This window comes from Elephas maximus, chromosome 9 (genome assembly GCF_024166365.1).
Source record: "Elephas maximus indicus isolate mEleMax1 chromosome 9, mEleMax1 primary haplotype, whole genome shotgun sequence".
In the NCBI taxonomy this organism is placed as follows: domain Eukaryota; kingdom Metazoa; phylum Chordata; class Mammalia; order Proboscidea; family Elephantidae; genus Elephas; species Elephas maximus.
In genome coordinates, this window is record NC_064827.1 from 37,199,188 (window position 1) to 37,212,280 (window position 13,093).

General features: G+C 42.2%; 2 protein-coding genes across 2 annotated transcripts in view; one reads left to right on the forward strand and one right to left on the reverse strand.

The window, feature by feature from the left end:
* Window positions 1–12,329, reverse strand: part of MOB3B (MOB kinase activator 3B) — a 227,605-nt gene extending 215,276 nt beyond the window's left edge. The window contains exon 1 of the mRNA XM_049895997.1: window positions 12,000–12,329. The gene's annotated coding sequence lies outside the window, so the exon portion shown is untranslated. The remainder of the gene's footprint in view (window positions 1–11,999) is intronic.
* On the forward strand, window positions 6,558–7,184 carry IFNK (interferon kappa). Its single transcript, XM_049895998.1, has one exon. It carries the CDS (start codon window positions 6,558–6,560, stop codon window positions 7,182–7,184), a length of 627 nt encoding a protein of 208 aa, XP_049751955.1.
* Window positions 12,330–13,093: the final 764 nt, after the last annotated feature.

The following is a 13,093-nucleotide window of genomic DNA, read 5'->3' on the forward strand; positions in this document are numbered from 1 at the left end:
AATACAAAACTGTGACACTACTAGAGCAGAGGTATGAAAATGTCCATGACGTTACCAGCCTCCAATAATCCCAAAGAGAAAGCAACCAAAGCAGTACAGGACATAAATGGATACCTGAGCTGCTGTCTACCATTTAGGAACTCCTCAATTTTCCCCAATGCCTGATGTTGTCCTCCCTATGTCTCTATACCAAAAGAACTAAACCTGGAAATAACTTCCATGTCATTAAGACACAGCCTCAGTATCTTCTTTCAGTCATACAGCAAACAATTATGGAGTACCTACGATGTGCCAGGTGCTGTGATTGGCACCTGGATCTGTCATGGGCCAGGTCTAGTGGGCTATTTATTCTGGGCCTCACATTCATGAAGGACTTATCATGTAAATTTTTGATATTTTCTCCAAATGATGTCATATATATAGTCACACAATTATACTTTCAGGTTTAAACTTCAAAACATAGCACAATTTTATAATTTTGTTTTTTAGCCATATGTATATATAAGTTCAAATTCTCCACTCCCCCCATGTAAGTGATCCAGGTTTCTCTCAATCTCTGCACATCTTGCTGGGTACTCAAGCCAAAGCAGCAAACAAGCCAGTTGCTACACCTGTCCTCACAGAACTTAGTGTTTAGTGGGGAGACAGATATTCAATTAAGGATGCATACCAAACTGACAACTGTAGTTACCACTAGAGAAGAAAGTGGCATGAGGTAGGGCTGAGCTGTCAAGCAAAGACTTCTCTTTACCTGAAGTGTTTGAATTTTTACAATATGGGCCTAGCCATGTATCACTTGTGTAGTCATTTTTAATTTCTACATCAGGTCCATCATTAAAAGAATAGTCAAGAAGGAGACCACAGAGTATCATGGGAAAGGCTGGGCCCAATGCATGAAGCAGTGAAAATGAGTGAAACATCAAGGTAACAGAGCTTACAGGGCTGATCTAGAGCTAAAATAGCCGCACACAACTGCTGACCATTGTCCACATGCCTTGTGGTAAGGCACTGCCAGACATGGATGCAAGGCTGTCTATTGGGCTCAAGAATCAAAGCCTTCATTGCCTTCTGACTCCACAAATGGAATGACTTACTCTCATGTACTGAGTAATATGGGTGATCAACATGTTACTCTCACCCTAGTTTGAAACTTGCCTTCTCATGGAGAGCAATAAATCTTTCCAGCAGATGCCAAATGCCCCTGAGCTGAATCACAGGTATCTTGTCTAGACTCAAATGTCTCATCGCCATTTTGCCAAATTGTGTCTTGTCCATCATTGTTAACCTCAAAATCCACATGGACTCCTTACAATTCCATTGACAACAGGGTCACCCCTGCTAGTAAGTTTCCCTCTAAGGAAAGCCTGATCACATATAAATGATTCCAAGGTATGGTTGAAAAATAAGAGCATATATACCATGGAAACAACATGTTATCCATGTCAATGTATATTCCATAAAAATATACTGGGCAGTTGTGACAGATAAATTTAGAGATAAAAATGTTTTCTTTACATGGTCGTTGTTTTCAGGTTTCTGAATAAATTTTGAGATACATTCAGACAGTATAGCATCACCAATGACCAATAATGCTTCTAATCAGAGCAATTAAGTGTGAGCGCACGTGTGTGTGTGCATTATTTTGTTTTAGTATGGCAGGTACCCTCCCCATAGCGTACACTGTTAGTAGGGATATATACACAAGTAAGGCCAACACAGAAAAATACAATCAAATGCAACTGAAGGCTGCACGAGGTAGAGAGGTAGCAGAGCATCAGGTCTGGGCTCTGTTCTGAGAAGTCAATGGGAGCTTGGGTGGTGGATAGGGTCATCAGATAAAATATAGGAAGCCCAGTTAAATTTGAATACCAGATGGATGATGAATTGTTTTTAGTATAAGTATGTTCCAAATATTGCATGGGACAAATAAAAATAGGTTCTGCATTTTTATTTGCTAAATTAGGCAAGCCTAATGGTGGAAGATGGGCAGAAATACATGCCAACCATGTTTCCTTCTACCTTTGTCATGAATATTATCAACATCAGCATCAATTAACATTTATAGCAAATGGGGAATGAGATGATGTTATAGGGTAGCCCTAAATATTACTCCCTCTAACTAAAACACTTGGAACATGCTTGCTTTTTCCATCATGGGCTCCTTGAAATCATGGACTATAGCTTATTCTGCTTTTTTTTTTTTAGTCCAGTGATTGACACGTGGCATCTGCTGCAAAAGACCTCTTTAAAGTTTAAAAAAAACGAAGATGTCACTTTGATAACTAAGGTGCATCTGATCAAAAGTCATGGTCTTTTCAATTGCCCCATATGCATGCAAAAGTTGAAATAGGGAAAAAGACAGAAGAATTGATGTATTCAGAGTATGATATTGGCAAAGAATATTGAATATACTGCAGAATTCCAGAAGAACGAACAAGTCAGTCTTAGAAGAAATACAACCAGAATGCTTTTTAGAAATGAGAATGGTAAGACTTCAACACATTTACTTTGGACATGACATCAGGAAAGACCAATCGCTAGAGAAGAACATCATGTTTGGTAAAGTAGAAGAAAAAAAAGAAAGAAGGCCAATGAAAATGAAGGAAACCCTCAATGAGATGGAGTGACACAAACAGCAGCAACAATGGACCCAAACATGCCAACAATCATGAAGGCAGTACAGGACAGGGTAATATTTCATTCTGTTATATATAAAATTAAAAAAAAAAAAAATACATAAGGTCTCCATAATTTGCAACTGACTTGATGGCAACTAACAACAACAACAACAAAATTACTAAAAGTACATTTTTTAATAAATGAGGATACGGTATTGAATTACAGTAGAGGGAGGAAGTTGGGAAGGGTTAAAATGACAAAACTGTGTATGGCAGGAAAACCAGGAAACATCCAGATGGTTGATAATAGTCAGATCTGCAGCCACCTCCACTGCCTATGAGTAGAACCTTTTCGCACAGTAATGCGACTGAATGATCTCTTAGCTTTCTTAGTACGACTGAACTATCTCAAGCAAGTTAAAGGTAAGCTAGGCACCATGGGTGGGTTGAGAGAAGTGCCTAAAATTGGGAGATCAACACTTACACAATTATATACGAAAGAAAGGCATAATTAAGAGAAGTGTAGACAAAGCATTGTAGAAATTCAAAGGAGAAGCAAGCAGTTCTAAGTGGGATGGTTTAAGAAGGTTTAGGTAGAAAAAGATATAAAAGTTATGTGAGAAGAAATCATGGCCTTCAGAGTTGTTCCTGCTTCTGTACTAACTGGGGTAAGGCGTAATGAAATTAACTGATTACATGTCTGTTTTCTCTACTAGGTTTTTAAATTCTGTTAGAATAAAATAAAAACAAAAGCCACTGATGTCAAGCTGATTCCAATTTACCGTGACCCTATAGGACAGAGTAGAACTGCTCTGCAGTGTTTCCAAGGAGCAGCTGGTGGAATTGAACTGCCAACCTTTTGGTTAGCCACTGAGCTCTTAACCACTGTGCTATCAGGGCTCCATTAGTTAGAATAGGAACTCTGTTATTCTTGGACCCTCCATAGAGGCCAGCACAATGCTTTATACTTCATAGGCTCTCTGTGTATGTCTTGGGAAAAAAAGAAAACTTACCAAAAAGTTGCAAGATTACATTGAATTCTCAAATACTCTGTTGTATTCATAGCAACAGAATTGGAACTGAGCCTTAGGAAAAATTCACATTCTCTTTTGAAGTACCCTAGAGTGGAAATGTTTAAGTAAATAAAGTAGTATGGATCCCATTTCACGTGTATAATTTTCTTAATTATCTTCTTTTAAAAGTTTTGCCTTATTAAATGAGAAATATTTGCTGACTACAGAATAGTTTTAAAAATCTAGATAAATAAAAATACTAAAATAAAAATCATCCATCATTTTTCCAGTCAGAGAAAGTAACTAAACATTTTAGTATGTACACTTCTAATTTTTTTCGGTACATACAGGCATATATCTATGTTTTACAAAGATAGTATCAGGCTCTAGATAGCAGCAAGTAACCTTATTTCTAAGCTACAAGTGACCAAATAACAGTATATTCCCACAACATACATTTTAATGTTTACACGCCAGTTTTCTACTGATGGGTTACTTAACCAAGTTCCCATTGTTGAACATTTAAATTGTTTTCAATTTTTTTTTTAAGTCTTTTTTTTTTCAATTGTACTTTAGATGAGGGTTTACAGGACAAACCAGCTTCTCAATAAATAATTGGTATACATACTGTTTTGCGACATTGGTTGCCACCCCCACAACATGGCAACACTCTCCCCTTCTCAACCTTGGGTTCCCCATTGCCAGCTTTCCTGTTCAGTCCTGCCTTCTTATCCTTGACCCTGGGCTGGTGTGCCTATTTAGCCTCGTTTTGTTTTATAGGCCTGTCAAATCTTTGGCTGAAGAAGAGTGAACCTCAGGAGTGAATTCATTACTGAGCTAAAAGGGTATCCAGGGGCCATACTCTCAAGGTTTCTTCAGTCTTTGTCAGACCAGTAAGTCTGGTCTTTTTTTTTTTTTTAATGAGTTAGAATTGTGTTCTGCATTTTTGTCCCACTCTGTCCGGGACACTCTGTTGTGATCCCCGTCAGAGCAGTCGGTGTGTTCTCAGTTTTTTTGCTGTGATAAACTTCCTGACAGCTAAGTCTTTAAGGACACCTATCATTATATCTTGGAGATAAATTCCTGGAAGAATTGCTGAGTCAAAGAAGATGTGTATTTTTAAGGCTTTTGATGCATATTGCCATTGTACTTTCTAGGAAGGTTGTGTCAATTTACAATCCTATTAAACTTTATGAAAGGGTCCGTTTTCCTATTTGTCCATTCATTTAAGAAACCTATATCTGTGAAATCTGATTTTATATAGATAAACAAAAACCAAAGCCATGATTCTGACCCTTATACGACAGAGTAGAACTGCTTGATAGGGTTTCCATGGAGGAGCTGGTAGATTCAAACTGCTGACCTTTTTGCAAGCAGCTGAACGTTTAGCCACTGCGCCATCAGGGCTCCTTTACATAGATACAGCATATAAAGTAACATATGTGATAAGTTTTCTTTTTAAGGAAACCAGTTCAAAAAGTTAAGATTTTAAGAAATCTCACTTGTCCAAAATTAGCCTTTGGTACAGTCAACCGATTTAGACAAGAATTTGTCAAGCTAAATTTCCAATCAAAGTCTGCCATATTTTTGAGACTGTGATTACTTGACATTCTAAGATTACTGTATTGAAAACAATGTATTTCTCATTTTAAGATGACCAAATAAGTTTGCCTTCTTTAATGCCAACTATTTTACATTCCTAGAGAAAGGAATCCATTTGCCTTGACGAAAACCCGAAGAAGGTTATTTAGTCAAAAAAATGAAAGCCATAAATGGCAGATAGCCATCATTACCACAGTAATATTGTTCTCAGTGTGAATTAGCTCAGCTAAAATGAATGGCCACCTACTCATAAACCCCTTCAATGAAAAACAAACACAGGAAAAAAACAAAAACTTTTACAGGGTCCAGAACCTCCAAGTAAGACTGTTTTTAAAATACAATCTAAACTAAAAATGCTGTCTAAACTAACAGTTAACTGATACTAAAAACTAAGTTTAAAATACTGTCGAAACTAATGCTTATCTAAAAGAATAGAAAATGTATGATATTACAAGAAGGAAATAAATGAAACAGATAAATATTCCCAAACATACAACCTCATGAAGAACTTCTATGAAAGATATCAGGGGTGTGCGAAATGCTAAATGGGGATAGGACCCACTGGTTCAGTTTTAATTAAAGGAAAGGATTGTTGGAGAGTGTCAACCTTTTTGAATGGCATCAGAAAACCAAGCCAGCTTAATCTTCTGTTTGATAAGTGCCATGATGACTGACAAGCTCTATTTTCTTCATCTTTTCTAAGACCCAGAAAAAGCAAATAAAAAGAGAAAACTTCCAAATATAGAAGCTTAATTTTCACAAGATCAGACAAACCTAACCTATGCTATGTTCTGATAACCTTGCAATCAAATAATCATAGCCATTTGATTGGTGTCTATAATTAAACTCAATGAGAGAGGATGTTTGTCTATAGTGCCAGGTACCCCCCTACAAAAAAGAAAAAAAAAAAATTCATGAAGGGTAGATCTCTCTTATGTAGTAGAATCTGGTGAGTGAGTGCCAAGAGTTGCAGCTTTCAGTCCTCTCCGAAAGACCCCATCAGTCTTAGGATGATGATTCCATAGTCCTGGGATGGATCATCTAGGCATCTAAAGTAACTTAATGGTAATGCTTAGCATACTTCTCTTAAAAAAAAAAAAAACATAACATTTCCGAAGTTGTTGTAATCACCCCAAGTCAAACAAAAAGAGTCTCAGAGGCAAAGGGAAAAGGGCCACAACCCTAAGAACGGTACAATGACGAACGAGAAAACTCCTCCCGCTGAAGATATTCAGATGTATAAAAGGCACAGGAAGTAGTGTGTAAGACTTAAAGCATCGATGTCAACCTCGAGTCTTGTGAAGTTTTAAGCTCAGGGTAAAAAATGAATGCCAAGCCTGATGTGATTCGAAAATATTTCTGGCCTATTTGCCTAGTGGGTCTGTTCCTCACCAGCGTACTCTCTCAGAGCTGTGACTTGCTGTATGTTCACCTGAATAGAGTCACCTGGCAAAATCTGAAACTTCTGAGCCATATGAGCAATCCATTTCCTGTAGAATGTCTAAAAGAAAAGAAAGCCTTTGAGTTGCCCCAAGAGATCCTATCACACACCCAGCCTGTGAAAAGGCACATCGAGGAGGCCTTCTATGAAATATCCTCACAGGTCTTCAACATCTTCAGTCAACACGCCTGCAAGTCGGCTTGGGATGAGAAACACCTGAAACAAATTCAAATCGGACTTCATCAGCAAGTGGAGTACCTGGAACGATGCTTGGAGGAAGAAGAAAAAGAAAGTGAAGACATGAAACAGATGGAAGAGAAGATCAGTGGCTCAGGAGATAGGGAGACCCTGCTGAACAACTTGAAACTGAGGAGATATTTCAACAGGTTGGGCAATTTCCTGAAAGATAAAAAATACAGTCAGTGTGCCTGGGAGATCGTTCTAGTGGAAATCAGAAGATGTGTCTTCTACTACTTTCAGAAATTCACAACACTACTCAGGAAGAAATAAGGTATATTTTTAGAATTAAAATTCCATTTTCCTCCAACATCTCCTCCTTTTCCATTTCTTTTTAAGGATTCTTGTGCTCTTCTCTAAACCTGCCTTCAGTTGGATTGGTGATGATTTATGTAATGTTTTCTGTCTCTAGAGCTTGGCCTTCCAACATCAGTCACATTGACCTCTCTAAGGAGAGGTAATGCCAACCCTCCCCTGGCTGAGCAAGAGTCTTGTTAGAAAGTCATGAGAGTGTTTTTTGGTTTTTTTTTTTTAATAATTTATGTTGTTGTTGTTGTTGAAAATGTGCGCAGTAAAACCTACACCAGTTCAACAATTTCTACACGTACAGTTAAGTGACACTGATTACATTCTTCAAGTTATGCAACTATTCTCACCCTCCTTTTACGAGTTACTCTCCTGGAGACGGTTTTAAAAGAATAGGATTTCCCTCTGTCTTTTCCCTCTATTCTCTCTTTCCCTTTCTGTTTGCCATTTTGGCCTTGCTTTGTTCCACCATGTTGAAATTTTCCCAAGCCAAAGATTAGAGAATATGGATCACAAAATTCTGCAAAAGTTAACACCTCAATGACTTAACCCTCTTACTGAGTTTATTCTATCAAAGGTCAGCCCATTAAAAGAACTTATACAATCTCTGTAGAGTTAAAAACCCTTCCTTTCTCTCTCCTAGAGAAAAAAGGTTGACATTTCTGGCCCATTTGCTTTGCAGCTTGATTTGTTTGAAATGACGCAGAGTAGGATGGTATTTTATGACTTTGAGAAACTAAAGATCTACAGTGAGATTGGTTGGTTGAATTAGCTGACCATTAAGCTCTTGTCCAACCTTTGAGACCCAATGATTCTAATACCGAGCACTATTCATCTCTAAAGTACATGAGTTGATTTCTACACCTAAATACATGGAAATCACCATAGAAAAGTGTAATTCCCATATTGCTGTATTTTTTGTGCCTAAAATGAAACATCTGGAGTCAACCTATAGAAGAATTTTACATTGGATTTCCCAATTACAAAAATGTTTTTAACTGTTAACTAAACTAGCCATTTTGATAATACATGACACTTTTATATTCTACCCTTTTTAAAGATATTTTGTGCCCAGATTACCTAGATTATTGACTTAACTTTTCTTGTGTGGTCCTTCATTTGTATTAACCACCTAACTGAAATGAATTTTCTCTTCCTCTCTCTCCCTTACCCCATTTCAGAATCATTAACCTTCAAGCAAGAATTTACATAGAGATTGTGGCTACACAAATGACAAAAGAAAGTGAAATTACCTGATTCAACCCCTGGGAGACCTCTCCTGCTATTGCTATTAACAGCATGCTGCTAAACTGTTCAGATTCAAGATTGTTCCAAGGGCAGTGTTCAAGTAATGCAGACAAAGAGAGAAACTAAGGCAAATTTCCATCAAAAACTTAGAAAAAATGTTTTGAAAGAAAGAATAAGTTGTAGATCATGTTAGGCTGGTTATCAGTGGAAGGATCAGACAATGAAGTGAATTAGTATGATCCATTTAGTAAAAGCAACTCATCAGCAGAGTTGTTCTAAATGAAAAAAGCACTATAAGCTGAAAAGGAGTTGGGGGCATGCAAGCTACTAAGTAGAAAATAGAGACTTGGTATTTTCCGTGAGTTTCTCTAATGATGCCTTTGTTTGGTCTCCCTAATAATTCCAGTGGAATCATGTCAGATATTTCAGTAATTTATGGTTAGAGCTTTGCCAAGTGTTTGCTGTACAGGAGAGCAGAGAATTGGCCAAGAAGCCTGAGCCTTTCCAGTCAATACAGATTGTTCAACTGTGCCGGTGGGGTAAAAGTCAGAAATTATACTTTCATAAACAGCACATCACATCGAAAAGAAAAAGGAGAACACCCCTACTGAAAAATAGGTAAAGACACAAACTGGCAACATTACAAAGGAAAAAAAAAAAAACACTAACAGACAATATGAAAAAATGTTTACTCTTGCTTGTAGATTAAAGAAATGCAAAGTAAGAAAAATCACCTTGGCAGGGATGAAAAAGAGCAATAATACAGTGTGTGAATGGGTGTGTATTAATCCATTACCTTCAAGTCCTTTCAGACTCATAACGACCCTATAGGACAGAGTAGAACTGCCCCATAGTTTCCAAGGGTGTGTACTGGGGAAAGGGGAAAGGGGCACAGATTTCCTATAGAACAACATGGCAATATCAAGCATCCTAAAAAGTGCATCAAATCCTTTGAACTATCTTACCTCCAGAAATTTATTCCAAGGAAATAATTGGATATGATTTTTCACTGTAGTCTTGTTTATAATCTTTACTTTTTAATTCATTTCTGCCTCTCTGCATTTTCTTTCTTTTTTTCCAAAATGATTTTTCAGGGGAATCTCTTTTAAATTCTGAAATTAAATAGACCAATAAAGCTTATCCTCCACTATAATTATCCTGTTTTCTTTACTTGGGTAGACTGGGACAAGGACTATCCTTTCGCTTGGCTAATGACGCCTTTGGGCACTTCTTGAGCAACTCAGGTCGTTGTTTTTCTCCTGCTGAAGCTGCTAAATTTCAAAGGAAACCTTCCTTGGGGATCATTTTCACGACGAAATGTTTGTAAAACGCCTCCAAGTGCTTCGAAAAATTTTTTGCTTTTTTCTTTTGTGGGTCCCAATGCTACTATCCAGAAATCATTGCAGAAAGTGCTGACTTAGCAGCTCTCGATCGTTCTGCTTTATGAAATCAAAGTTCACAAGTTCTGCTAAGGTGGGTAAAGGAAAAGCTCCTAGAACTGAGCAATGTGCCAAACGCACAGTTTCCATTTAAAATGAGCCAATTTTGTGAGGCCACATAGGTCATAAATGTTCCAGGGAAGCTTCTTCCCTCCCCTGGTGGGAGGGGGGAGGGATCAAAAGCTGGAAGGGAAAAAGTTGCTGAGATAACAGAGTCTCCTTGGAAGAGGGGCTGATGGGGCATCCCACAGAAAAAGCAGGTTACACCGGGTCAACTGCAAGGCTATGGTGAGTTATAGGTTTCAACAGGTGCATTAACACAACTCTTCCGGCACCACCTGGGGACCCTGTCTTCTAAGAGTGACTACTTTGCTTTCGCCCTGGTTCTTTAATAAATAATCGATACTCACTAAGAATGAACACCGTGTGTAAACATCTGACTTTTGAGAGAAGCCGCGGGGGGAGGGGGGGCATAGGGCCACCTCTAAGGTAACAGGAGCACCCACACAGGAACTCGCGTCCAGCCCCAAGTCATCTGTTTGCAAAGACTAGGAAGCGTGAACACTGCCTTATCAACATCTTCGCCGCGTGCTCCCGGGTCCGCTTGGATAATGCTGAGAGGGTACTGGAATTTAAACGTGGAGCCCTACCGGGACGCCAGAACTCCACGTTCATTTCAGGAAGAGCCACCCACCATTACCCCAGGCAAAGGCTTGAGGCTTCCAAAGTTATTCATCTCCATTCACTTTGTGGAGACTCGCCTGCCCTTCCGACCTTGGAAACTCGCAGACCCCAGAACCTCGGCTTTTAGCCCACCAGTGGTGTGCTCGCTCCCTCCCACTGCCCTGGCGGCGGCCCAGCCACAACGCCTTAGGCCAGGGGTGTAAATCCGCTGGATCCCACCAAAGGACCGCCTGGGTGGGGCGGAAGCTTGCTCCCACTGTTTCGAAAGCGGCACCCCTCTCGGATCTGCACACTTTGCGGTGCGCCGGGGATAAGATCTGAGAAATGCGCCCTGGGCCACAGGCTGCCGAGGAGGCAGGCAAGGAACAACTTTCCCTCCGCCTTCTAACCGCAAAGCCGGGGAGGGGCGGCCTTGCTGGGGTCGGGCTCCTCTCTTTCCCCAGCTCCAGTCCCCGACCGGAGCGGCTCGGGTCTCCTGGGGAGGGAGGGCCGAGGGATTGTTAGGGGCTTCCTCCCCTCCCCGAGCCCTGCCAGATGTTGAAAAAGCAAACAATAGAGGAAACGCGGAGAAACAAAAGGCCATTCGCCACGATCGCAGCCGCCTCTGTCCTGCGGTCCCTATAGAGAGGCGTGTGGGAAGGGGATAAGAAGCGGGTTAGAGGGGCCCCCAGGTGGCTAGGGCCTCTGGTACTTGCCAAACACCAGGGGGTCGGCCCTTTTCCCCTCCCGAGATGGGTCCAAAGGCGGGAAGGAGCAATGAAAGGAAAGTTGAAGGGTTTTCACCTTCTTCCACAGAGGAAGGGAAGGGAGAGGCTGGGATCCCAGATATTTGACAGTTGTTGGCCCAGGGGTTCAGCAGGCTTTGTACGTCCTTTACACACCCTTTCCCTCCAGGACGCATCAACAGCCCTGGGGGCGACCTGGCTGACGATGCGGAGTTCCCCTTCTCCACCCCAAGCCGAGCCTCCTCCCTCAAGACTAAAGCGCCCAAACTTTGTCCCCTTGCCCAGGGCGCACTTTTGTAAAAGTTTGTCTTCCCGCCCAACACGCACTCTGCAGGAGTCTGCGACCCGGGATGGGTTCGGGGAAGTCTTGTAAGGCGAAGTACGCAGGGTTTTATTTGTTAAGCTTCTAAAATCAAGGCCCCAGCGCCGGATGGTGGGCGCTGGACCCTGGTGCCAGTCCCGGGAAGGCCAACGAGGAGCCGACCAGAGCATAGGTGCAAGCAGGGGTTTGAGAGGGACGCCAGCCCCGGAAGCCGGCGGACTGCGGGCGCGGAAGAGGGGTCCACCACCTCCCGTCCCCCTGTTGCACCCACCCCTCCCCCCCTCCCCGGTGCGCCTGCACCCCTGCCAGCCGGGGCGCAATACCCGCTGCGCCACCTCCTCGCTCGGCGCCGGTCCTCACTCACCGTGGAGTTCTACCTTCAGCCCCGGGGCCCTGTCGGCTCCCTCTGCCGGGTTAGCTCAAGCCACAGCCAGAGGAGGAGGGTGACCTCGGGGCCAGAGGGGCGACGCTGCGGATTCACGCGAGGGGCTTGCGGGTCAGCGCGCACTATCCCTGAGAGCAGACCGGCGGCCGGGAGGGCGCGGACTCGAGTTGCAGCCTCGGTGGCTCAGAAGCCCCCACATGCACCCTGCGCGCGGCACCGCCGGCCCGGGCTTGGCTGTCGCGCTGGGGCGCCGAGCGGGGACCCCTGGCGGCCGTCCGCGGAATGGCAGCTCCGTGGGGGAGAGAAGTCAAGTCGTCTTCAGGGTCACCTTCCCTCTGGAAATAAGATAGGGAACAGGCAGTCAAAGGAGGCTCCCAAGCTTGTAGAAAGAACGATGACGCTTGGGCCAGTGCAGCGAAGAAGATACTGCATGAGAAAGGATATGTTCTGAGTCTACGACGTCTGCTTCCAGGAACCTAACCAAAAAAACACGTGGCCATGGAGTCGATTCTGAATCATAGGGACCCTCTAGGACAGAGTAGAACTGCCCCCAAAGAGCTTCCAAAGAGCGCCTGGTGGATTCAAACTGCCGACCTTTTGGTTAGCAGCGGTAGCTCTTAACCATTGCGCCACCAGGGTTTCCTCCAGGCACCTAGAGAGGGGGAAATAGCTTGCCTTCTGCAAGATTTTCGGACTGCTGAAAGATGTCAAGGACTGCCTGACAAAGAGGGGAAGCATTAATCGTTGGAAAAGACTTCGATAGTCTGGCGGATTTACTTAAGAAGCTGGGAGTCATGGAATGTGCACGGACTTTGAAGCCCAGTCCACAGTCTGCCACTTTCTTCCTGTGTGATTGTGGCCTACGAGCTCTAAGTCTCCATTTTCTCCTCTGTAAAATGGGACAATACCTACCTTTCAGGGTTGTTGTAAGTCGTAAACTAAATATAAAAGTAACCTCCCCAGTTCTTAGTGTTGTTGTGTGTCATCAACTAATTCGACTCATACTGACCCAACATGACAGCATAGAACTGCCCCTTAGGGTTTCCTAGGCTGTAATCTTTATGGGAGCATAT

What these genes read in the sequence shown, in the direction of transcription:
- IFNK (XM_049895998.1), top strand. Translation starts at nt 6,558, where the DNA reads ATGAATGCCAAGCCTGATGTGATTCGAAAATATTTCTGGCCTATTTGC.